This window comes from Balearica regulorum, chromosome 8 (assembly GCF_011004875.1).
Source record: "Balearica regulorum gibbericeps isolate bBalReg1 chromosome 8, bBalReg1.pri, whole genome shotgun sequence".
Taxonomy (NCBI): Eukaryota; Metazoa; Chordata; class Aves; order Gruiformes; family Gruidae; genus Balearica; species Balearica regulorum.
In genome coordinates, this window is record NC_046191.1 from 32673153 (window position 1) to 32698941 (window position 25789).

A 25789-nucleotide genomic window follows, 5' to 3' on the forward strand; every position below is an offset into this window, starting at 1 on the left:
GCTTTTACCATAAACCTCAGGACGTGAAAAGGAAAAGCACCCTCTAAGAGCTATGAAGTAGATGCTGGTAAGTCTACAGAGCCATCGCACTCCTGCCCTGTGTGATGCTACAGCCACGCTCACCCACAGAAAACGAAAGAGAGAGGATTTCCAAAACATGGCAAGACAAAGCTTGTAACAGGCTGGGAGAAAAGGCAGTTAAGCGCAGCCAGATTTTTTACAAAACTCCGTTACACTTGCAGTCGTACACCAAATTAAAACCAGAAGGACTACAGGACAGTTTAAAGCAGAAAATCCAATATCCAGTCTGAGAGCCTGTCCAAAAAAAAGGCCAACTTTTCCACAATAAATTCCAAGTTATTCTTCCAGCCTCCAGCACCCCTGCTCACGGCTATGTGCATGCCGGCTGGCTGCTGGTGAGAATTTCACTCCCGAGCTGGGTGAGGTGCTTGGGTTATCTCCTGACGAGTCGGTGGGACTTATCTCCGTACGAGTGACGGTATTTGTTCACGTGGTTTCCTGTAAAGCTTGCGACTGATTTCCCTATCTTGTCTTTTAAGTAAAGGGTGAACCAGGCTCCTCTTCAGTCTCTAAAACGTGACAGAATAGGAGGAGTCTATGTGCTTTTTCTAAGTATGCTGCCTCTTGTAGGAACATAACTAAAGGGTTTTATCCTTGTGCAAAAAAAAACCCCCATCTTAATTAGTACCATACTGAAATTCATAGGCAAAACAAATGCCTAGAAAGAAATTTCTTACAGACGTTAAGTAATAGCTTTCACTGTCAAATGAGAAGAAGAAGGGCTGGAAGATCTGCTCAGAAAAAAGCCCTGAACCATGAGGAAAGCTGCAGGGTGCACCCCTGGGTGCCACAGGGTCACAGCACCGTCGCTGAGTCCCTCAGCTGGGCTGTCCCATCCGCCTGGGTGAGGAAAGAGATGGAAAAGAAAGGAAGGAAGAAAAAGTGCATTTAAACGAACAAATCAAAAGCAAATGACTACAAAGCCTTGTCCTCTGGACAGCTTTATGTTTATAGAAATGGGTAGATTGGATATGGGCAAACACACTGAGCACCTTTAATAAAAAAACAACCTTCAGAGAAGTTCAATTTTTTGTATGTTAAACTCGTTTGAAGATGTACTGGTGTTGGGTGCTTGAAATCTCTGCTCCTCTCCCAATTTAAAATAATTTGGTCCCAACAGACCATACGTGACAGAGCAGAGCTTGGTCCCCTGCTACTGCTGCTGCTGAGACTACAGAAATGGAAAATCGCTAAAGAATCTCAGGGCCATTTCTCCCTTCTCCCCGCTGTGAGATCTGCTTCCTCAATTGTTTTTTGGCTAATATTAGAGACCCAAAGCAAAAACTTTCTATCAGCAATCCTGAAACCCCCAGCACAGTCTCTCAGGGCATACTACAAAGTTGTTTTAACAGGCACTTTCATCTTTTTTACCCCAATTTCATGATCGCACCCTGAGTCCACAACTCCCCACTACCGCCCTGTACCGCTCCCTGTTGGGTGTAACACTCATTAAATATCATTAGAGAAATCACGCAACGAATACCTCCCATCACAAGGTTAGCCCATGCCTCATCAAACCGAAAGCATGAATTTTTTTAATAAACTCTTTTCACATGGCCAACTCCCAGACTCCTAATTACCACTGTCGTTTTTTAAACCCCATCCATCTCACTAGCATCCTGAATGATTCCCATGTGGTCTCACCAAAACCCTACAAAGAAGGATTATCTCCTCCACAAGTCTTTCCTTCTTTTTAATGGGTTCAGTCCAAAACCTAGAGGAATGACTATAAAAATTTATTCTAATTTCAGGGGGCTTGAAATCATTTTATCACTTATAATGTGTGTGTATTTTAAATAGCTAAAGGATCTTAAATAAATGGAAAAAAAATATTTCTCCATAGGTATGGTTAGAAAGACAGGCTCACGCTACACAGAACAGAAGACACCTTTGAAACTGCTGCGGGTTTCCAGACGAGCAATGCAGCAGCGCATCTGGTCTGGCTTTCTGCTCTGCTCCTCCTTGCTGGCACTACACGGCCTCCTGCTCTCCCCTAAGGATCCGCCACCCATTCTTCTCCAAGCGGGTACAAGCTGTCCCCAGCACTCACAGGAGTCCCTGCTGACTCTCTTTTTTCTTTTACTTTACTATGACGTTCATTTCTTTCAGGTAGGAATAAGGAAAATCCAGTCTTGACTTTTTATTCACAATTTCATCCCATGATAATTACCAATTTTCCTTAATTTCTACTTGAAAAAGACAAAAGATTTTGTGATGGCTTACAAAATATAACTTCATTTTATATATATATATATACACACACACAGTTTCTTAATGCAGAGATTTTCTGAGTATAAGAATTGTTTTGCAAAACATTGCCATCCCCAAGCAAGTCTTTAGGCAGCTTGTGAAGTACCTGTCCTTGATTCAAACTTCACAAGGACCAGCCCTGCCCGTGCAATTTCAAACACAGCCTCACGTGTATCGTACTGCGCAGACCACTTGAAAAATTACACATTGGCATCATATATTCTCTTCTTCGGCATTATTTGCTGCAGGAAATGAATGTTCCTGTGTCAACAACTGTATTATCTGACTTTCAGGTATGGCTTAAGATATTGCCCTGTGTACAAGCACGCGCAACTCTCAACAATTTGCAATTTGGCTGGTTCAGTATTACTGCTTCTTCCTTAAGAGCACAGAAGTTGATGTAGGTTTAGGTGGAAATCACAGCCTTTGCATTCAGTAACCGAGAGTCCGCATAGGATGCCTTTGTGATCTTCGCTGGGATTCATTTCTGCGACTGGTCTGACGAGGCTTGTGCTTATTCCCCCGCGGGAACGGCACGGAGCAAAGCATCTCCCGGGCTCTACCTGGGGGTGCCCATGCTGAGGGCCATGTTCTCGCTGGTTTATACAGACACCTACACGTATGTTTTTACATATTTTTTTACATAATTTTACATATCATATAATTTTTGTCCTTGTTTTGGTCTCCTCTCATCCCTCAAACAACGTGAGCAAACAGACTGTTGGAAATTAGAAAGCCCGTAGGTTTGTACGTATGTTGATGCAGAAACCATATCGGTTTATTGCTGACAACTGCACCCATCTCTTTAGCCCTCAGTCCCCCCTTTCCACATTTACATTGTGTTTTAGCTTAAATGGTGTCTACATAAACTACAAGGCTTCATAACACAAGGACATGGCTTCAGACAAATTAAATTATCATTACAGCAACAAGAAATTAAATCACACCACCATGACAACAACCACGCAGCAATCCTGCTACCCGTCCAAGCAGTCACGTTTATCTCCGCCCCACGCGATTTTGGCTAACCCCCCCCTTGCAGGGAGCAGCCCAGCATGCTACAGAGCTGACGTCCCACCCAAATCATTTTCTCTGCTGCAGGCTGAGGTTAGCGTGGCAAGAACTAACCGAAGGATGCCAGCGTTCAATCACAGCAAGCTCCTGCTGCGAAGGCAAGGAGAAGGGGGGACGTGTCATTGCCGAACTACGCTAAAGGAGATGCAAAAATCTAGTGGCGAAACCAGGACGCATAAATTGCGAGTATTGGTGTGTTTACGGAAACGCTGGTTGGAAGTGAGCACTAGAGATGATCTAGACCAAACTCACTTGAAGTAATACTCGGGATTTCCTGTCTTGAGTCTGCAGATACTTAGGCCGCTATGAGTGAGCATCCCAAAACGCACAAAGTTTGGAGAACGTTGCTGACTGCAGTCTCTCAATAAGATGTGCGAGGCAGCATCCTTGACCCTGCTGTCTCAGGGCGCCCCTCACCAGAGCCGACCCATTCAAACACTACAGACTGGCAGTTCTGCTGACAAAAAGCAGGTAACTCCCTTCCCTTTTTACTAAAGACTGCCTCTGCATCATCTTTGGAGGAAAAAACGTCCAAAACTCCCAGCCCCCCCCGTAAAACCCACCTAACCTTTACAAAGCTGGCTAAAAAATGTGCTGCTTTTTCAGTCCCCAGAATCAGCAATTCAGCCTGCTGCCTCTTCAAACAAGAACTCACCACGGCACTCGCTCTGGAAAAACGTCAGACCGAGACGTATAAGACAGCGAAGCAAGGTCTGATTCTTGCAGACTCTGGCCTCAACACGAGCAGCAGGTTTGGCAAGCTGGCTGGACTGCACTCTATTTCAATTTAAGACGTTCTTCCCGATTCCTTTTCCTTCTTCGAAGTACTAATTTACAGAGAGCCTCCATACAAAGTGCATCATTAATTATTTTTCAAGGCAAAAGTTTTGAACGGGGGAGCCTCACATACACCAGGAACAGCAGACTTGAGCCAGGGGATAAGTGCAATGCTTTAATTTCTTTTCTCACAATGATTTTGCTTTATCACTTGCCTCCGCAAAGATGTGATAAGCACACTGGAGACGTGTCTGAAGAGCAGCACAGCTCTCAGCAAGGCAAAGGCACCCTCCCGTTGAGCTATAGGGAAGTCCCAGATACATACATCCAGTTCCAGCTTCACACGGGTCTGAACAGATACGGATTTCCCAACCCTCCGAAATGAGTTCCCTGTTCTAATTCTAGATGATGTCCAAGGCAAAGATGTGCACTGTTTCCTCTTGCACAGCTGTGAAGAAGCTAATAAGCTCCCTGAATCTCCTTTTTTTTTTTTCCTTCCCCCGTAACTGGACATCAGCCTTTTCCAAATCTCACAACTGCCCTCACTCAGTCAGGGACCAGGCAATTTGACCTGCTGAACCATGGAAGAGCAATTCTGGCTGCAGTGTGGGGAGGAGCGTAAAGAAAAAAAAGTAATCCATGGGGATTGCACCCTCGTGGCTCTGACGGGACCTGAAACCACCCTCAACGGGTGACAAAATGACAATACTGCAGGGACATTGTAGAAAAACCTCCACATGCGAAGCCTGCAGCTTTGCCATTTGCTTTTTGGGTGAAAGCCATTTAATATGTGGACCTCCTTCCCACTATGGGAATCTCTTGAAAGATCCACTGTGATTTCAAACGAGTCCTAACAGAGGAGCGGTTCAACATTTGCACTCCCTCTACATCACAAAAAAAATCCCAAAGCAACAGAATAAAAGGACAAGCTCGGCTGCGGGCACCACCCAGGAGTCACCCTACGGTCTGAATCATCGGTCCCGAGTTTGATCTCCCAGTCCGCAGCAGTGAGGACTCTCGCAGGCTTCAGATGCGTTACACATAATATACTGGCACAGGGCTTCCTTTGCACATGCAAACTTCTGTTTCGCTCCAGCCTTAAAATTTGCTTTGTAAATACTTTACCTGCTACCTTACCGATAAGGAATGTAGGTAGGTAAGAGCAAGATGTATTTCATCTTTTAACTACTCAAATAACAAAAATACCCCCCAAAATACAGAACTACGCTCCTTTCCTTCATAGTTTTATAGAAATATGCATAAATTTAAAGCTGTTTTTTCTTTCATTTTCCCTCTCCTAACATTTCAATGCAATAAAAAATTGCTCTTACCCAAGTTTGAGTTGTCTACCTAAATACCCACCCAGCAGTTTTTCCACTGCCTTCAATGGGCTTCACAAAAAAAATCGGGCCATCCAGTCTTGATCCGCTCTACCTTGGCAAAACCCGGTGCCTCAAAAGTTCCAGGTGCCGGGGCTGGAGAACCGGGACCTTCCCGTCACACGGACAGCTTCGGGTCGCATCTCTCCACACTCCTGAAAGTTTTTAGCGTCTAGCTCTCAGGCATAACTCACTCGTCGGGAATTTTGAAAGCACTGCCCTTTAAAAACCCGTCTGCTCGAAACGCCGTCGGACCCCGTCCCTCTCCGAAGCAGCCCAGCAGTGCCCAAACCCCACTGAGCCCGGGGCTCCCGGCTGGCCGCCGCCCCGTTCCCGGCCCCGGCCCCGGCCCCGCTCGGCATTCCTTCCCTTCGCCCTCGGTGCTTTTCTCCGAGCTTTCCCAGCAGAAAGCACGACTGCACATGCAACGCTCTCAGGAAAAGCCTCGGGAGGCAGCCGGCCGCTTCGCCTCCCACCCCTGCAGAGCCCTACCTCGGATGTAGGTACACTTGCTCTCGTCCAGCACGCTGGAGGCAGAGCCGCCCATGCTGCCAGGGAGCGGTGCCGGGGAGCGCTCCTGCCGCCGCCGCCGCCGCCCAGCCCGGCCCGGCCCGGCCCCGCGCTCCGCGCCCGCTTCCTCCCGCAGGCACCGCCTCTCGCCCGCCGCCGCCAAGAGTTGCTGGGGCGCCGGCGGCAGGAGGGCTCCCGCCCCTCTCGCTTCTCCTCCGGCCGTCCCCTTCGTGCCCTGCCCAGGAGGGGAGCCCGGGCTTGGCCCTCGCCAGTCTCGGGAATGTGGCAGGAGGCTCCGGCAGAAGTTGCGGAGGAGACGGAGAGCACGTCCACCTGCAGGCAAGCGGGGGGGGGGGGGGGGGGGCGTCTAGTTTCTTTGGCCCATCAAAATGCACAGCACGGCTGTCTCCTCTTGCCCACGGGTCACTCATTACCCCCGTCTCACGGAGACACACTCAGACCCTTTGAAGTTTCCATGGAGGCTGCTTTAAAGACCACTGGTTGCACATGTAGCAGGTATCATGGGATTGAAGGCCAGTAGAAAAATTCTCCAACATTCTTCAAGAAGGAAGAACCACCTGAAACGTCCTTCAAATAGGACGCTGCCTTTGACAAGGCACGTTGAGACACCATGGGCTACATATGGCCCAGCCTGCAGGGCCATATCCTCCTGCTCCTGTCAGCCTCTAACTGGGAATCCTGGTGACCTATATAGGATGCCATCGATACATGATTCCAGGATGAACAATAAACCTACACAAGCAGGCACTAAAATGCACGTCACCAGTAAATATCATCCAGTGATTGAACCAACTTCCTAAAACATGCAAGAGCCCCAGCTGGCAGATCCTCGGCACAGCAGTGTAAGACAGTATGGAACGGCTATCCCAATTTCCTCGCCTCTGAATAATAATTTCAGTGAGGCTTTATACCATATGTGACTTCCTAAGGTATTTTCTTCTGTTTTCCTAGTCTTACAATGCTAATTCAGGCAACGGGCAGCATGCCATACCTTATTGTGCCTCATATGTTCAGTACGGAGTTGATGAGTTGCAATGAATATGGATTGTGCTGACATGCTGGAGAGTCACAGCGACTGGAAGTGATGTATTTTAGACTTAAATACTTTTCATTGAGCTGGTACGCATCCATCGCTTGCTGTGAAATTGCTTTAACATAGTTCGGTTTTGCTTACGTGGATTGTGCATTAAGTACGTTTAACACTTTGCCACTCGGTTTGCTCACAGGATGGTTAAAAATTTTCAGGTTGAATCTTAAAACATTTAAAACCAACACTAAACTTGACTAGCTTTGAAATTTTGAAGACAATATGTAATATCAAGTTCAGTACTCTGCTAAACAGGCTCTTCCTTGAAGAAAGCTGATTGACGGCAACTTCCCTATCAATTTACGCTCTCTGGGCACAAGCCGGTTGTACTGACGCGTAACGGAGCAATTGTTTAACTACCCTAAGGAGACCGGTTCATCCAGAGCATCACTAAAACCAGCGTTTCACAAGCATATAGATATCTCAGCTGAGAATATAATACTAAATCAACAGCACTTCTAGAGGTCAAATGTGAATCAGCCTCTGTTATCTATATATTTGGTTGTCGAGCTCTGCTCAAGAGCTTTGCACTTGCTCAGGAAGGTGGATGCTGTGGTTTGCTCGCTGCACATCTTTGAGCTGTGTGAGTAAACGACGATGAGAAAATACTGTTTACTGTTGTGCATTTTAAAGGCGTTAACTCTGAGAGGAATTTGGGCTCTGCTCAGTGTAGCATATCTTTTATCAATTGTATTTGAGCAGCTTTTCATAATGTACGGTCACATGTAATATGCAAGTCAGCTCCAGGAGTCTGGAGAGATAAACTATGGAAAATTCATGAGCTGTAAACTGGATTGCTATTCTGTCTCGTCATTTAGCAGATGAAAATATGCCAAATCCCAGAAGCTTTATACCCAAGAGCAGATGTCAGTGTGCATACTGAATGGGAAACCTCCCTGTCTAATTACAGCTAGGGTAAAAACAAAATGAGAACTGAATAGGTTTTTTAATTAGAACATTTTATACTTTGGTAATACCTGATCCCCAAGATCCCCAAGCCTTTCACAAATGCTAGCTAATTAAAGACCATCATTTTCCTTTTAAGATAGGGAAATGCTGTGTTTTAATGGCAAAGTTTGTATCTTAAGCGTCTTAAAAAGATACTATGAGAAGTGTAAGCAAAGTCAGGAACAGATATAAATGATCCTCTCGCTATACAGCTTAATAACAAAACCATCCTTCTCTAAGACAAGAAATTGCCCATGTTAGATTTTAGTCTGATGTAACATACCCGCACTGCACTATCAATGATAAAATAATACTATCAATACAAAAATATCACCGGAGGCAAAACGAGCCTTTCCCCACTTTTTCTCCTATGACATCCTGATCTTTGAGGATTTTTTTCCTTTAATCTCCCAAAGAGTTCCTTCTCTAAATGCCTGTTTTGTATTATATCCTAAAGGGCAACATGATGGAGCAATTCCATCCCACAGAGGAAGTGACCTCGTGAGAGAAGAGGACCAGGAGAAGCACCTCTTCCCCACCAAAGGGATGAAGATCTGTCTCCGCTGCCTCTGTGAGTTCACTTGTGGCAGCCTGATGTCAGGAGAGAGATGGGTTCTTACAACACCAGAATCCAAGCTTCACTCGTGGTCTGGACGCATGAGGCAGCCAGTGAACGTACTGGGAGCTCTCATACCCAAAAAGCGCAGTGCACAGATACTACGCTGCCTTATTTTGTATCAGCCTCTGCCTCTATTTTGGGAGGAGAAGGGGGTTGTCTCCACAATCACTTCTTTATTATCTCCCTGTGTGGGGAAGTGTAACGTAACCCCGATGTGCCACAGACATAGCCATGACAACGAGATCCATTCTCGACGCAAACGGGCGTACCATCGTAATAAACTCCCAGCGGTTGGTAGTCAAGCACACCGTCCTCAACGCGACCACGGGGCTGACAAACTGCAGATGTGTCATCACAGGGACCGATAAAATCTTTGCCACTTGTTGTCGGCACTTCTCCTGTGTACCAACGCCTATCTAATTGTAAATAAGCCGTGCCAAGGAACAAGGTGCTTTGGCATGCTGCGTAACAGCACTTAACTGCGCCTTTTGCTTTAGAGGGAACCGCAGGGTTCATCCTCCGTATACTCTCCCACCTTCTTGGCTGGCTCAGAAACAGTTTGTTATCAACCAGAAGCATTTAAGTGAAATGTGTATGAAATCCATTGGGAGAGAAAAGTAATTATCCAAAACTACCTTCTAAGATTTCTCCAAGGGAAAGTAGCCATTTTAGGACCGCTGACTTCTGTAAGCAGGATAACAAAGTGCTGTTGACGAAGACAGCTGTAAATGTAATAAAACCATCACAAATAAATAATAATTATCTGTTGCTACAGGAAACTGTTAATTATTGTCTGAAGGCCAAAACCAGGTTGCAGAAAGTCGTATTGGGAAGACATGTCAGAAGATAAAACAAGCCCTTTACTCGGGACAGGCTGTTGGTTGAAATATATTCTGAATCCCTTCCATCTACGTAACACAGAAAAACGTTATGAGTTATTTTCAAAAGGTTAGAAGAAGGTCTTCAAATCTAGCTGGGGAAGATACTCTAAGGGAATCACAACTGTTCCGGCTGGAGAGCCAAAAATAGTATTTTAATAAAATAGCCTTAAAAAAAGTTAGAGTTGGTTGTGTTTTAGCTACTACCCTAATTCTGAGAGACCAGCAAGAAGCACTGAAAACCCACAGACAGAGGAGTGGATTTTAATAGATCCTTAGTCACAGAATCATGGAACAGCCCAAGTTGGAAGAGACCTCGAAAGATCATCTGGTCCAACCCTTCATGGGAAAAGGAGCCGAGAAGAGATTATCTAGCGCATTGTCCACTTGTGTCTTGAAAACCTCCAGATACACCACATCCTTGGCGAGGCTGTTGCAGTGAATGATTGTTCTGACTGTAAAAAAAATATTTTTTATATCAAGATGAAAGGGAAATGCATGATGTGGAGACAGCTGAAGTTTGGATGACAGTCTGAACTACTCATGAAGGAGGAATGGCAAGGCAAAGGTATATTCAATAGCAGATGGTATCTTGGTGGTAAAATTACATAATTTGTATCTCTCTGTTTCAGTAGTTCTGTGAAAGGACATGGTGTAAAAGGTGGTGCAGGACAACACGTAACAAGGCTACTAAGTGCACAACCTACTCCAGGAGTAGGCTTTGCTGCCTCCCTTCCTCAGGCCTTATTTCTTCCCATTCAACACGTAAACAACATTCGTTTGAGTACCCATTGAATATGAGTGCTCAGAAAATACCAAATTCTAAATAACTTTCATCATTTCACCCTGCTTGGTTGCAAATTGTTCATAAATGTCGATTTTGTCCAAGAACTGAATCTGATCCATAATCTGAGAGATTTTCGAAACTCTTCAGCAATGAAACCTTCTCACAATGCATTAATTCAGTAGCTCTCCACTCGCATTTAGTAAATATATACATACCTAGCCCATGGTGAGGCTCAGCCAGACGTTAGCATTCCTACAAATCTAGAATTTCCATCCTCAGTATCCAAATAGCACACATCTTGCTCCTCAAAAATAAATACTTTTTTAGTGGAAAGGTAGAAAACTTGAGGTAAAAGCTCTTTTTTCTTAGCTGTCAAAGAGTGAGGTGGGGTCATGAAAGCTCTGCTGTAAATGAGGGCTAGAAGCTTGTATCTCTTGACACCTGAGATTCGTGAGGATTTAAGCAGCTGGGCCTTAAAGACACTAGGTAAGCAAAACGTAAGAACACTGCCTACATAGAACTGCTTCTCAGAAATTAGGAGAACGGCACACCGCTAATGGTATACACTCAAGGTATGTTCTTTTCTGCCCTATCCATAAGGGTCCCTCAGCGCGTCTTAGGTTCCCAGTTCACACGGAGTACAAACAAAAACTTGTAAACATATTCTGAGCAAGTAATACTCTTTATAACCAAATACACAAGCTCGTAGTACTTAGGGCATATTACCAACTTGGATGTCAAAGCTGCTTTTTAAAAAACAGATTCTAAAATTGATTTATTACAAATAAACAGATTCTCTCAAGTACAGCTCTAGACAGCAGCTCTGGAGAAGGAAAAACAGTCTGCACACCATGAGTACTTAAGTAGAAAAATCCTCTGAAACCAGTAACCTCACAAGAACAAGAGACTTTGCCTTCCCTTAACTTTTTTTTCTCCTTCCCTCCCTGTTTTTACTGCAGGAGTGCTGTTGGCCCTGTCACCTGCCGTGTCAAGAACCTAACAAGAACACTTGTTTAAGCTCGTTCTTTTGCTGCCAGCCTTGCGACTCTTCAAAGCTGGAGTCTGCTGTTGGAAGGTTGGAGGGGCAATGCTGGATCCAGAAGAATGGGAAACTAAACCTAATACAGATGGGCATCGGTAAGGAGAAAACTGATTGTTAGGACATGATGTGGGAGTAAGACTCTGAATAGGGATGTGAAATTCAGAATCTTTAAGATGTGATTCTTGATTTTATTTCCTATAAATTAAGGAATCTGAGAGCTGAGAATTGCCTCCAGCTGTTGCATACTCCATTTGTCTGTCCCAGCGGCAAAGTAATTACAGGGTTTTGTATATATGTAAATCAAAATAAATTGTATGTGTTGAACTTTTCTTGTTTACTAAATACACATATTTAGTAAATTCAAACACCACTTCCTTCTCTGCTTAGTTACTAGGTTATGAAATCTGTTAAACGACACAGCTAGAGGTGATCATTCCTGCTGTATTTTAATTAGTTAGGGCATTCTTGTCAAAGCAGCTAACGTACAGGCCTTTGCAAATGAATTGTTGAAGCAAAAGTTTCCTCATTGTCAAACAAGATGCATTGATTTGTTCCCTCACCTTGAAATAGAGGTGGCCTATAGAAACCAGTAAATAAACCCACAGCTGACTGCGCTTTCCACTGCCTAGTGCGCACACAGCTATAGACGAGGAAATGAGAAGGCACAGCTCAATCTGTTGATCTCAGCAGAAAATCCAGGATAAAGATCTGTCTGTTTGGCAATCCAGTGGATTCTTTACTGCCTCAGATGGGCAGCCACACCTGCTTGGGAAGACAAAAAGAAAAACCTTCATAAGTGGTGGAAATGAGGTTATAGGGTGGGATTTGCAGGAGGCAGCGTTAAAGGCTTTCAGCTCAGGTAACAGAGGAAGGCTCAAGGCATCCCACTGTCTTTGAACAGACTTTAGTGAGGCAAGACATCAAAAGCTAGAAATCAGACCTGTCATTTTTTCTTCTTAATTAAGTAAATTGTAGTGTGACTCTACTTAGAGGAGTAAGAAATTCTGTTTCCATTTGACTAACAAAGATGTGACCGCAACTTTCTTCCCAGGTGAGCTGATGTTTATGTATTATTAACTACCCTTCAAAAGTACAGCAGGCGTATGCAGCAGAAGCTGAATGATCCTGCAGACATGATTAACGAAGGAGAGGACTAAATCCTCATGACATCTGGATTTGCTTCTTCTGGCCACAGATGGTTTTGGTTGCTTTTTATTCCGAGTATATTCATTAAGACTAAGCACAGGGTTTAAACACAGCCTTCCTGTTCCAAGTCTCCATTTTCCGTGGAGAAGCTTCTCGTCGGGAGCCTATCCAAGAAGGCATATGTGGTAACTGAAATGGGATTTGCTAAACCATCTTGCACACTGAATGGCCTGCAAGAGTTCAAAAGCATCGCTGATAGACAAAGGAGAGCTGAATAATTTGGATTTTTGATTTTTACCCCCTCTCTCTCAGAAGTGATTTGTCTGCTTTGTTTTCTTTCTAGATAGTTTTATAAAAACCTTAGCACTTCTAGGTTTTTAACTACAGTAAATAGATCCCAAAATGTTTACAAGTTTTTCTGTTCATAAAGTTTAGATGCTCAGAGTGTATGCTTTCTCGTAAGTCCATCCATCCAAGCCTGGCTTCTGGCATGGGAAAACCACGCAGTGGTAAGCCTTCACAACAAAGGACACAATGTACTAATTGTGTCAGTGGGTGAGGTACTCGCTGATCCTCGTAATCCTGTTAGCCTCGTGCTCCTCTCCAGCTCATCTGCAGTCACACAAGAATCTGGCCAGACAAGAGAAGAATATCACCTACTTCACTGCACCAGCAGGTCCAGGGGACAGTTCCCCCATCCCAGCACATGCTGCGTCGTGACATGTTTGTTAATGGCGCAGGATCTGCCACAGTAATGCTGACGGGTATATAACTTGTAACGAGCATCTTACGGTGAAGCAGGAAGCAAGAATCTTAGCAATTAATTTCTGGACACAAATTTTTTCATTGTCCTTTAGGAAAGCAAATGTAATTAACTGGTATATTACTTACCTCTGCACTGATTTTCTTATGCGTACTGTGTTGCTCTTTTAGTTAATGTGGGTAACAAGTAATCTGCTTTTTTAGCTTGTTACCTGGCTTGAGTTCTCTCTAGCTAGCATCTTTACAGCAGTTGCTGTATCTTGTGAAACTTATATATGTGCATCTACAACAAAGTGGGTTGTATTAGCTTTCCTTTATTATATATTCTTCTATGTTAATTAATGCAAAAAAAACCCCCCAAAACGTTAAGAGAAAAGTAAACGCCTGCACTATTGTTGTGCAACTCATATACACGTGACAAGTACCTGGCCAAGCTAGCAGTGTCTGTTACGTCTCTTAAAATGGCTAACACCACTTCGTGTAACACCAAACACCCTGGTTTCCTGTAGAAGCAGTGCAAAATACAGTCTCAATCTGTAGACATTAGAAAGTGTTCGATATCTCCTTTTGCTTTCAGTTGAGCGTTTTTATATAATAGCGAACTACTTAGAATTGATAAACTCTATCAAATCACTAGTAAGTCTGGGGTTTTTCAAAGCAATTTAAATGCAGTGTTTATTTGGCTTTTATAGGAAGGCATAATAGTCATTAAAAAAAATTGCTTGCTTTCATATACACATCCATCATTGCAAGTCCAGCTGTTTTGCTGTACTGTATTGAACATAGTGGCACATTTACTGCATTAAAGCAGCCCTCTGCAGAAAAAAAAAAAGATCATTTTATTACTTTTTTTGATGATGTTTAGCAGAAAGCTATATTCTCCTGGTTATCTATGCAGTTCAACTTTACCAGATTGCTTTTGACCACAGTCGGTTGCAATAATGTTTGTAAGTGAAATGCAACTATTGCTTTTCCTTCCTTTTCTATTTCATAATAAAGATAGTATGTCCGTAGGCACTGGAATCCTCATTTGCCTGACATGAGAGAAAATAACAACATTCTTCTGCTATCCCAACTTTGAAACATGATGATTAGAAGTATTATCATAGATCACAGAAAAATCTAGGTTGGAAGGGACTTCTGGAGACCATCTGGCCCAACCTTCTGCTGGAGGCAGGGCCATCGAGTTAGGTTTTCCAGGGCTCTGCCAAGCCAAGTCTTGAATATTTCCAGTGAGCGAAATTCTACCACTTCCCTGGCAGCCTATTCCAATGTTTAATTGTTCTCACAGTGACAATTTTTTACTTACATCCAGACAGAATTTCTCCTTGAAGGGACTTGTTTGTATTAGCCTTAATGCATTGTCTCTTGATGTGTTCAGAGACGCAAATTAGTGCTTGCCTCTCTAAATAACCAACAGAAGAAACAGCAGTGGCCTTGTTTTATTTCTGATGTCATGCTGGATATTTAGTAATTGAACTACCTGAAGGCTAGCTTTTGTCCGTGTCTTCCACTCCCCTTTGTACAGCCTGCGTAAGTACTGGACAGAATTGGGTGGTCTTTAAGTATTCTGTCAAGTACCAGAGAACCGAGGAACACAGAAGTGGGCAAGAGGTGGAAATCAAGGGGATTAATGTTCTACAACAGCCACCCACCCCATTTTAAAATGAAGTTTTTCAAGGACTTTGCCTACATAGTATAATTGAGCTGCAAAGGTCCCAGCCGCTGCCTGAAGGGCTGTATTCAACCCTCATTTTGTGCGCATACATCACCACTGAAGACTGAAAGCAGTATGCAAAACTAACCTTGTAGTCCTGCCAACAATTACCTGTTACTTGGTGCACTGCCCAGAATAAAATCTTGCAAAATTTTAGACTCTAGTCTCCATTTCTCTGGTATATTTCTATAGCTATTTAAACAACTGCCCCCCAAAAAAGAGACGATAAAAATGTTTACATTACAGAATAAGCACGCATAATGGTTTGGCTACAGTTCCCTTCTCTTTCCCCAAATACTTGAAAGAATAACAAGAGGAAATACTAAAAAGAACCAGCAATCTAAACAAAGGTTGTGAGGTCAAACTCTCACTTGCTCCTCCTTCCTTCTCTTTATCGCTGCTAGCCACTTGACTCCTGGCTCTCAGCTGAAGGGATTGGTTTCATTGTTAGTCCATGGAGAAAAACAATAAACGACAAATAAAGATTGTGTGGGTGCTCAGTGATATCTTGAGCCAGAGTTTTGCCTTGTGCAAAATGAAAATCTTCTGAAAACAAGGAAGAACAACCTGAAGTTCGCGTAGATGAAGTACATGAAGTACCAGCCTTAACTCTGGTGACCATCCATGACAGCACTAGAATGAGTTGCACAAACAATAGCTCTGTCTGCTGTGTTTAGCTGTATCTGCAAGGGACGGTGAGGAAAAGTGCTGCATGAGCTTGGCAGAACTGTAATTGCAGCTATTAGGGTGCGTATGAGTTATGAAGATTTTCGCTGGTGGTGCACAGAGGTCTTCTTGCCAATAGGTTGTCACAGCAGTGAGATAGGATTGACATTTGAATTACGTGAATTTAAAGATAGCCCAGTCAAAGTTTTGCATCAAGTGAAGGGCTGTAAAAGTCCACCAAGCTTCAAGATGTTTCTAGGAAGCACGCTCTGTTTGAGGATAGGATGGGTGTTAGTAGCTGCCACTTAGTGCAGTTGACGTAAATGCTGGATTTGCCGTTGGAAAAGGAGTTGGTAGTCCCTGTCTGACCGTGCCCCAGTTCCGCTTCCTGAATGTTTCTGCTGTCTGCAAAGCGCAAGCACCTTGTATTGCTACAGCCCTGAAAATAAAGAGATGAAGTTGGAGCCTAGTCCCATGTTGCCTAATTCAATAGTCTGGGAGCACAGAAAGCCAACACTAACTGTATCAATTTAGAGTCTTCATAAGTGAACTTACTAGTTTAACAAGGAACTAGTTCACTGTACAGACTGGTCTCGCATGGCTGTAATTGAAGTACTAGTATGACACAATAAAAATAAAGGAAACTATACAGTTCCTACTGAGTTTGCTGTCACACATCTAATTATAAAGGAGTGACAAAGATTATACTTCTAACTGATGAAAGGCTGGAGTTGCTGACATGAACAACAGGAATCAGATTTTTGGTTGATGTTCGTATATCCTGAGAGTCGCAATGAATGTTGAATGCACTAGCTACCAAAATCATGGACGCTCAGTTGCCCACTCTAACTCCCTGAGGTTATGCAAAATATAACCTCAACCAAAACTTTAAACTAGCTGTTCTCTTCCTATTTTATGAAGATGTTACCACACCCAAAGCTACTCCTTGCTATCTGGCGCCCTCTCCTGCACGTTTACTTGTGTAGGCTGTTCTGGTTACAGAGGGAATCTCCCACAACATACTCCTCCTCTGCTAAGGCCTTTCAGTACCCAGCAAGCCTTACCTCCCTCTTTTTCAGATACCTAGGTTGTAGCCACTCATGAAGACTTAACAGGCAATTAGTTTTCTTTATGGAGCAAAATGATTCCTAGCATCCTCAACTTCCATGATCCAGCTCTCTGCAGGTTGTCTCTGGTTTATTGACAATAACACCCTTGCCACAAAATGCACTGAACGGGTATCAGTGTCTTTACCTCCTCAATGTAATCTTTCTACCTCTTCTACCTACTCCCTCATAGAGTTCAGCTGAAGTTGAAGCAAACTGATCTGAGCCTTACTGCCTCCTCACCACCATCATACCACCTTCAGCCTTCTTGCTACTCCATCTCTGTAGGAAGGTAGCAATAACTACGTAGCAGCAATTGTCCCTGCACTCAGTAGAGCCAAGAAAAAGCAGACAGATTTTGTGTCTCCCTTCCAAATCTAAGTGTTTTGCACAGAAGGCCCATTGTATCTGCAGCAGAGGAAGTTCAGAGGTGTGACTTGACCTCTGTCTGCTGATGGCAGGGTTCTCAGATCATCCAGCAGAGATTATAACAATCTGAAACAGCAGCTCTGATTGATAGAAAATTTACTCCACATATGGGTCCTCTTCCCCTGGTGTGCAAGAGAATGAACCCACCTCTTTATCTGGAGATGAAAATCTATGGTCCTGACTCCCACAGAAGGCAAGGAATGGGGCGCAAACCCTGAGGAGTTTAAGAATTCATACAAGAAGAAACAATATGGGGCTAGCACTTAATCACCACATTTCTACATCCTCCTGTCACGGGCTGATTGCCAAACCACTTTCTCTTGTTTCCTTCCTCCCTGTTGTCTTTTTCACACTCTGTCAAGTTGTTCACACTGCTTCCCCATCCCCACTCAGCGTTCCAAGACTTCTCTTTATCGTATTTTCCTAGTTTATCATCAAAAAGCTGCAAGAAACTATGAAGAGAAATTATGTCTTCGAGAACAATACAGAGAAAGCTTTGACTTTTGGCTACTGCTCTGCTGCAATGTTTACTGTATTTGATCTACACATTTTAGAAGGCTTTTTACTTATAGGTTAGGGATGAGTAGTAGATGCCTGTTTTCAGTAAAAATTCATAGATACCGGCCATTCATTCTCTGTAGGTGCCTTTGAAAAATCTTTCTGCAGGGTGGCCTGTATTATTCTCTGATCAATGGCTACACAATACTACTGTAAATTATTTCACAAGAAAGTACATTAAAAACTTGCTTTCAGCTGCTTTGTGGAACAAGTGTGTACTCTATAGTTTCATTGTCCAAGAACTCTGTATCACTGACTTCTTTAGACTCAGATATTTTTTTTCTGTGGATTTCCCGGACTAGTGCTGAGGGACAGAATGAAGCCTCCTAAAAATGCACCTGTAATTTTTGTCTGTGTGACTAAACTATGATGTGATGTTACATCTCCTAGGTGAATAAGATAGTGTGGCTCCAACTGTTCCTGCTGGAGGTAAGCGTTTAGGACCAGGACATATGCTAAGCCTGGAAGTTTGTGAAAGCTATTTCTATACTTGCATTGTGGATTTAGGTCGTACCTCCCCCCCTCCTCCTGGTACACACCAACCCACTGGACTTCTGCAAAAGAAACCACTGAAAGTAGTAGGAAAAGGAACCCACAAAGTTTCATGAATTGAAACCGTCTACTGTATGGTTTACTTCAGCATACCTGTTCCTGAAACACGGTAGGCAGTTCTGTAAAGAATACAAGAGAATGTAACAAAGCTTCCAAGAATGCCTCCTCTTTTATGGTAGTAAAAATTTTGGTATCTGTTAACAGTTTCCTCCCGCTACCACTTAGCTTATTACTAGTGATGCCTGGAACTCCTTTCAAACAGTATTCTTTAAATTGTTTCCAGGGTTTGAAGTAGGCTTGTTTTAACTTTTCTTAAGGAATTGTTCTCTATTGTTGCCTAATTATTACCAAAAAACCTGATTTTTGTGGCTCATGGAAAAAAAAAAAAAAGATGTTGACTTTCTCCCACCTGCTTCCATTAACTTCAAGGTGTTTCAAAATCTTTAGCTTTGACCTTTGAGAAAATGTAGTTTTGAAAGCGACTCATGTTCTTTTTGAAAGTAGGTATGATATATGCATCTTAATTATGTAGAAACAATGGAATCACTACCTGAAGAGAATCACTACATTCTATTTTTTTCTTTCCTTCCTTCCTTCTCATTTTTTTATTCCAAAGTTGTAATTTAAACGGTTTAAAAAAACCAAACAAACAAAACAAAAAACCAAAACCAAAACAGCAACAAACCCAAAAGTAATGAAGATCTGTTTTTAAGAATTTACAGAGGGGTTTTTTCTGATTAAATCTGTCAAATCATACCTTCTGCAATTTCTCTTCCTTAGCTTTCTAAGCTCAACTTCAAATTGTATTGTAGCTTACTTTTACAATTTTGGACCCGGGCAGAAATCTGGAATTTCAGCTTTAGCTCTCTCTTAGGTATGATTCAGTGGAGCAAAGCTATCTCGCTAGCTTAGTCAATTCAGAGCCACCTAAGCACAGAGAGGGCAATTCAGAATATCTGAAGTAGGTGCTTAGAGCACATTGTGCGGAAAAAAATCCCAGCTTAATGGTATGAGTACCAAAAAAAAAGTTTCTTTGACCTATTAGTCACCCTCAAGCATTCTCCTGTTCTGCGTTCATTGCACTGCCTCTCTTTTCCAGTCAGTCACACTGGCTACATAATAGAAGAGTTCTTTAGTGCTTCTAATTTTTACTGTCATCGTGTTCCCACTGTTATGTTAATTAGATTAAACCAGACTCCCACTGAGACCCTAACAATGATAAACATTGTAGTAATCTGTCAGCTCTCTGAAACAACTTTTGAATGCTTTGTAAATGTGCTGCCCCAACAGACCACACTGCTGTGTAATGTAAGTAATCTGTTTTGATCACACTTGCTCATATACGTTGCCATAATAAATATAGAAAAATCAATTCATAATGACAGGGAACTTGAGGCACATTATCATTCTTTCCAATCAACTAACCATGAAGAGGTTAATGGAAGCAGAATAATTTTAAGGAGGCACTAATACTGCCATTTTTTAACTACACAATACAAATATTGGGGGGAATGATCTGTCAGAAGTTTAAAATGACTGTGCATTACTACTCATCAGTTTCTTTGTCTGTAAGGATTGGCTCCTTCCATTTTCCCCTCTTTGCCTTAAATAGGTTGTAGCCTTTCCACTGCTTGTTCTAAAGATAATAATAAATTCTGACAACTTTTATCATAGACCCCAATTCTATAGGATTTCACTTCCAGGCAGCTAACTTCTGAATCCACATTCTGACAGATTTCATCCGAGGGAAAAAGAACAATGCAAGAACAAATGCTGAACTGCCTTTCTTGTCTTACTGTGAAGACATTCAGCAACGAGGCTCTCCGCATTAGCAGACTGTATTGAGAAGCCGGGTGAGCTTCATAAACGCAGGCTCTTTACCAGAGACGAGGAAACTATTATAACAAATACTTACGTACTTCTCACCAGCCTTATGCCTCATTTAACTGAATCCAAAAAGGTTTAAGTCTTCTGCATCCAGCGTGCATGCATGCGTACGTACGGACATGCATATCTGCTGTGTTCATAAACCTGTATTACGCATCTCGTTTCTCCTCTTACTGCAAATTTGAACCAGATGTTTGAGGCTGTAGAGAATAGGGGTAGGCTATTTTTCTCTAAACTATGTTCTTGCTGGTGATTTGGAAGACACAAATTTTCCAAACAGCAGAACCACAGACTTTAAAAACAAGTAACAACGTACAGCCAAGATCTCACTTCCATCTCTTTGTCTGAAAATAATGAAAGAAGAGTGGAGGGGGAACCCAAAAAGAGAAACTGTTTCTTCTTTAGAAGAAGAACGTAAGGTCTGTCCCAGCTCCTACCAAAGTCCATTACAGATCCCTAATTCAAAAGGCTGTTTAGACGATTATCTGACAATCGTTATCTTTGTGGTCAGGCATGGGAGCTGATTCCAAACATAGGTTCACACAGGCAGTCTGTAGTACAAGTGGAAATCGAGCTGTGTCTCCTTGCAAAGAAACTGCAAAATCCTACTTAATATGTTGGGCTGAAATGTGAGTGTGTGCAATATAATATAAATAAAATAGAGCTTAGATCTATGTGCCCCAAATCCAAGGGCTGTCCATACTATAGCAGCAGGACTGTCTTTGAGTTAAACAACTTATGACGTTTATGAGAAAAGAGCGGTGTTATGAAGTGGGCAAAATTGCTTTGGTGAGTCACATGCTGACTTGCAATAAGAACGCAGCTGGCATACACCTATTTTTCACAATTTCTTGAGGTCACTGCTCAACTTCAAATAATGGAAAAAACAGATGAGTGAAAACAAAACCTTTTGAGTTATATTGGAAAAACATAGTTCAGAGATAGTCTTGCAAAATGTAACCAGCCTCTGAAAAGTCCGGCACAATCATCTGTTGAGCTCCTCTGCTTACAGAAACTAGCCCACACTTGACAATACAGTCATATGGGGATCACATGCTTTGACCAGCTACAAAACAAGATAAGTCTGTGCTACGAGAAATCCTTTCAAATGAGGTATAAAAAGAGGGAAGGAGGAGTCATACATTTGCTATAACTGATGCTTAAGCCAGGTTTGAATAAAACTGTATCCTGAATTTTTTTTTTTTCAGGATATTTTCCCCCCTCTCCTCTTTTTTGCCTCTGTCCTTATCCTTGACTGCCTATTTAAAATTATACTTTTGTTCATCACTTTTTAAATGGCCTTGAAGAGATAAACATAACAGGCCAAGACATCCTCATGCATATTTACTTCTGGCATGCTTTTCAGTGCAAGGATAAACTTCCAGTAACTCCAGCAAAAGTGCTCTTGGTTTGGCTATTCACTGGCAGGAAAAAACTCTATATTTGCAGAACTAATAATTGCAGGAAAAAAAAACCCTTTATTTCATTGCATGTTTCATATAGGTATAATTACAAATGTGACTAAACTTACTTGTGCCCTCCTTTAAAGAGATCTTTGCGGATGCTAGGAAGACGGAGGAAGAGACTTCATTCTGCTATTGTCTGATGTGCAAAACTCCGCAAGAGGGCACCAGATAGTTACCTTAAATATCATCCAGGCAGCTGCTGTGAAAAAGCTGTAACTCGCACCTAATTAAAGATCAAAAGCTGTATTAACCAACTACGAGTTAGGCCTACAATATAGAAACATTCCGTGGCAAGTTCAGTGTTTCTGTCTACACTCAGTGTGAAGTTTGCTGCTTCTGGTTTGGACCCCACAGGGAGTTTGTGTGTGGGTCTTGCTTCTACCTCCCAACATTGCCCCATCTCTAATCTTACTGCCGTGCTGTCTCATGGCACATACCTAAGATATTGCCTGGAGCTCTAGGAGGAGAACAGCGATTGTTAAATTTGTTTTCCAGAGCACAGCACAATTTTTTCACCGCAAATGAAGAGTTCATCAGTGCAAGAGACAGCTTTAATAAGGATTAGTCTCAGTCTGTAGCGCTATTCCCCCAAACGCTACCACCTTCCATGCTTCAAAGGACTTTGACATTGTCTTTGCAACGCTTATAGTTGTGCAAGTTTTTAAAATAACTATATTTCAAAATATTGCGTACAGAATTTCCCCTATGAGAAACCACATTGGGTAGGTGTTCATCACACTTGTTTCGTTACTGCAGAGGATAGGACGTTACAAACACATTTCTGAATCACGAAGTTGTAAAAATGGTTTTATCGTGTCCCTATTTCTGTTCAGATTACTTCTGCTAGACACTGGACCTGAAGCATTGTGCATTCCCTCTTTGCCCTGAGACTACTTAGATCCTTCTGAAAGTATGTGCAAAACTTCTTCCACTATTTTGAGGAAACAAGAGGGTTAAAAAAAAACCTAACTAAAATTTGCTTCTTTCCTCTCGATCCACTTGTTATAATGCAAAACATAAATACAGTAAAAAAGGAAAAACAGATGCAGCTCGACACCTCACTTGGATTCTGTCCTCTTTACTGCCCCTTTTGCAGAGAAAGGTAACCACAAGAATAGCTTCTGTTTTACTAAAGCATTTCAAAAAGTCATCCTTTGCAAATCTAACAGAGAAACGGCAAGTCTTTAAAGCAGATTTGCAATGATTCATTTGTAATTATTTTGAAACAACTGCTTAATTGAACAAGTCCCTTCATCACACAGTAAAGATAATTAGGAAAAACAAAATTATGGCTTTTGGTTAAATTCTGAAAAGTTACCAACAGCACAAAACACAAACTTGCTTGGATTTCCAAGTCCCAGAAGAGATTCTGGCACACTCCAGAACTGGCTGGATATATCACTTGGGGGATATAAATATCCCTAAATATCTTGGGGGAACTTCTGTGTTAGAATGCCAACAAACGCTGATGCTTTAGCTGTGTGCTTTCTCTTTGCTGCCAACCCACACTGGGCATTTCAGACGTAGTGATTTGACACACTGGAAAAGAAAGTGGGCCTGAATCATTCTGTCAAAGAGTGGGAGTACAGAAATTCCTAGTCCTGTATCCCCACTACAATTATCTTTCTTGTAGGGGGCTTTTTCTACTATTCTGTCCATCACTCAGAAACTCTCACACTGCTGCTGCTTTTTGAGTTCCTGATTCCTCCTTATGAACATTCATGTAGGACAAGTAGGTTTTGGGGGGATAACACACACTTCTCTCATTCACCTTGGGAATTTTTTCTTCTGGACTCTGCTCGTCATCCACACCTTTGCAAGCAATAACTGCACTAGCACAAACTAGCCGTGGCCCCTAGCCATGACACTAGTGGGAAGCGTGTTACAGGATGGCAGGACTTTGTCCTTCAAGAAAAGTAAAGGATTAAAAATCTTTATTGCACAAGGCGAGACCAGGTCAGTGACAGTTTGCCAGCCACACACATACTTTAATCTCCTTCAAAAGGGAACAAAAATGCTCGGTGGGAAAGTGAAGAATACTCCCAGGCTAGGAGTGTTAAGTCTTAGAGCGCTTACACGGAGCATGGAGTCTCCTTTCATGTTTTTGTTTCCACGCATATTCTCAATTAGAAGACTCGTTTGATTTAGCATTCAAGAGGAGCAATATTTTATTGCTTTCCTAGTTGCTTATAAGTGACTACTGCTTTTTTGTCTTTATCTCCCAGCCCTGGATTTCTGGGAATAGAAGGGTATCCTTCAACAATTTATCTTCCATAGCCTGCATTTTAAATATCCGTTAGCTACACAGAACAGGTCATAACACACAACATCCAACAAGTAGAAGGAAACCACAGGTGTTTGGTGTGTAAGCTGGACAAGAAGAATATTCTGTTATCAGAGATGAAATCACTAGTGAATTCAAGCCCAAAAAGTTCAGTGTACTCTGAAAGTACAGCTTAGAGGACAAGAAAGTAGGACCAGACAGCTGGCTTCATGTGCAAGAATCTACACCAGAAGGTAAACTAGCAACGGTAAAGTCACACCTATATTAAAGTACGTGAATGGCTGCAGAAAGTTACTACTTTGGGCACATAAACACTTCTGTCTATTCAGTTCTGATTTTCTTTGGCAGCGCATGCAAGAAAAAACAATTATTACCTTTGTTTTTATTGTGGCTACACAATATGTTTTAGATAAATGAAATTAATTCTCTTCTCTTACCGCATTAAAGGGATAAAGGAAATGCTTAACATAAAGTTCCCACCAAATGAAAATATTTTTAATAAGCTAATTGCCTGATTAAATAATTACATTGTCTCCCTGCATTTCTACACCTGCTAATACACAGCCTTAAATATCAAATTCAGAATTAATACCAGTCATTAAGTGCATGCTACCCCACTCCAGAAGTCCAAATTCAGCGTGTCTTTACAAATGATACCTCTAATTATCCAGCTTTGTTGTTTCATCAAATGTCTTAATGTGCCTTAAAGATATTTCACAAACTAAGGAGATACGTCTACTCAAAGTATAAATATTCTGAAAACACTGTGTATTTTTGAGCACAAACCCTAAGGCTATAAATTTTGTAAGCACATTTTTTTCATTCCAAGTGGGTTTGGGGTTTTGCCTTCTGAAATGTTTAAGAATCTGAATTTCATGTACTAACTTTTTCATTGGTATAGCCATTTCTGTAATTTGGGAGTTTGCTGTTTTGAACTATCTTTCATTTTTTAAATTGGTAAAATCTTTTGATCACTGCCTGAAGCTTCATTTTATGAAGTACATAATATTATCTTGCAGCTACTCCTGAAGTTCTTGGCTAGTTTTGACCTCTGTTTTGACTTTGCTGATATGATTACTTTCAGAACCATGCAGTTTAATGGTGTTATGAAAACACTGTCTGGAAAATACTAAATATTTCTGAATTACTACTGTCAGTTCAAGATACCATTGTCCAGCAAACGTTTCTTGTTAAGATATCTTAGTTTAGTGTTGAAGCTGGAATAAACACCGGCATCACATGCAAGTATATAGAGGGTTTTCTTGTGTTCTGAATTTCTAGAATGTGACCTGCCGCAATACAATCTGTGCTGAGCAATCTTAACTTCCCTGCTTCCCCATTCAGAATATTGAACATTTTTCATTAAAGATCATGCAGCTTGCTTGCTTCTGCTTTATTTTTAAAGAATCTAAGTCTTAATTGTAGCAAAATCATCAATTCGGAGCCAGCATTCATTCAGAAGAACAACCTCAAGTGCCCTTTCTTCCTGCCTCGCTTGTATCCGATCCGATCCTAAGGAAGGCTGGGTTGTCTATACATTGTAACCTGCACAAATTCCTTGGAAATCTCTCTTGCTCTGTTTGACAGAGGCAGCCAGCATGGGAGAAAGGATTGAGTATTTTACTAATGTTTGGGCAGACAAGTCTCTCAACCACCAATTACCTTACCTCATCTTACCAATCCAGTGCCCATTTATTTTTCCCTTGCTATCATTTATTTATACACTCATCTTTCCTTACCGTAGGTACCACAGCAGAGTAATG

The 25789-nt window shown here is 42.1% G+C and overlaps 1 protein-coding gene across 2 annotated transcripts in view; it reads right to left on the reverse strand.

Annotated features, from left to right (window-relative positions):
• Positions 1-24721, reverse strand: part of NIBAN1 (niban apoptosis regulator 1) — an 87594-nt gene extending 62873 nt beyond the window's left edge. Inside the window, exon 1 of one of the 2 annotated variants that reach the window (XM_075760540.1) lies at positions 24684-24721. In XM_075760540.1, the coding sequence (XP_075616655.1) occupies positions 24684-24711 (28 nt within the window). In that variant the 5' untranslated portion in view covers positions 24712-24721. Of the gene's footprint in view, positions 1-6053; positions 6400-24683 lie in introns of those variants that run through there. The other variant, XM_075760541.1, reaches the window with a different exon arrangement.
• Between the last annotated feature and the right edge of the window lie 1068 nt (positions 24722-25789).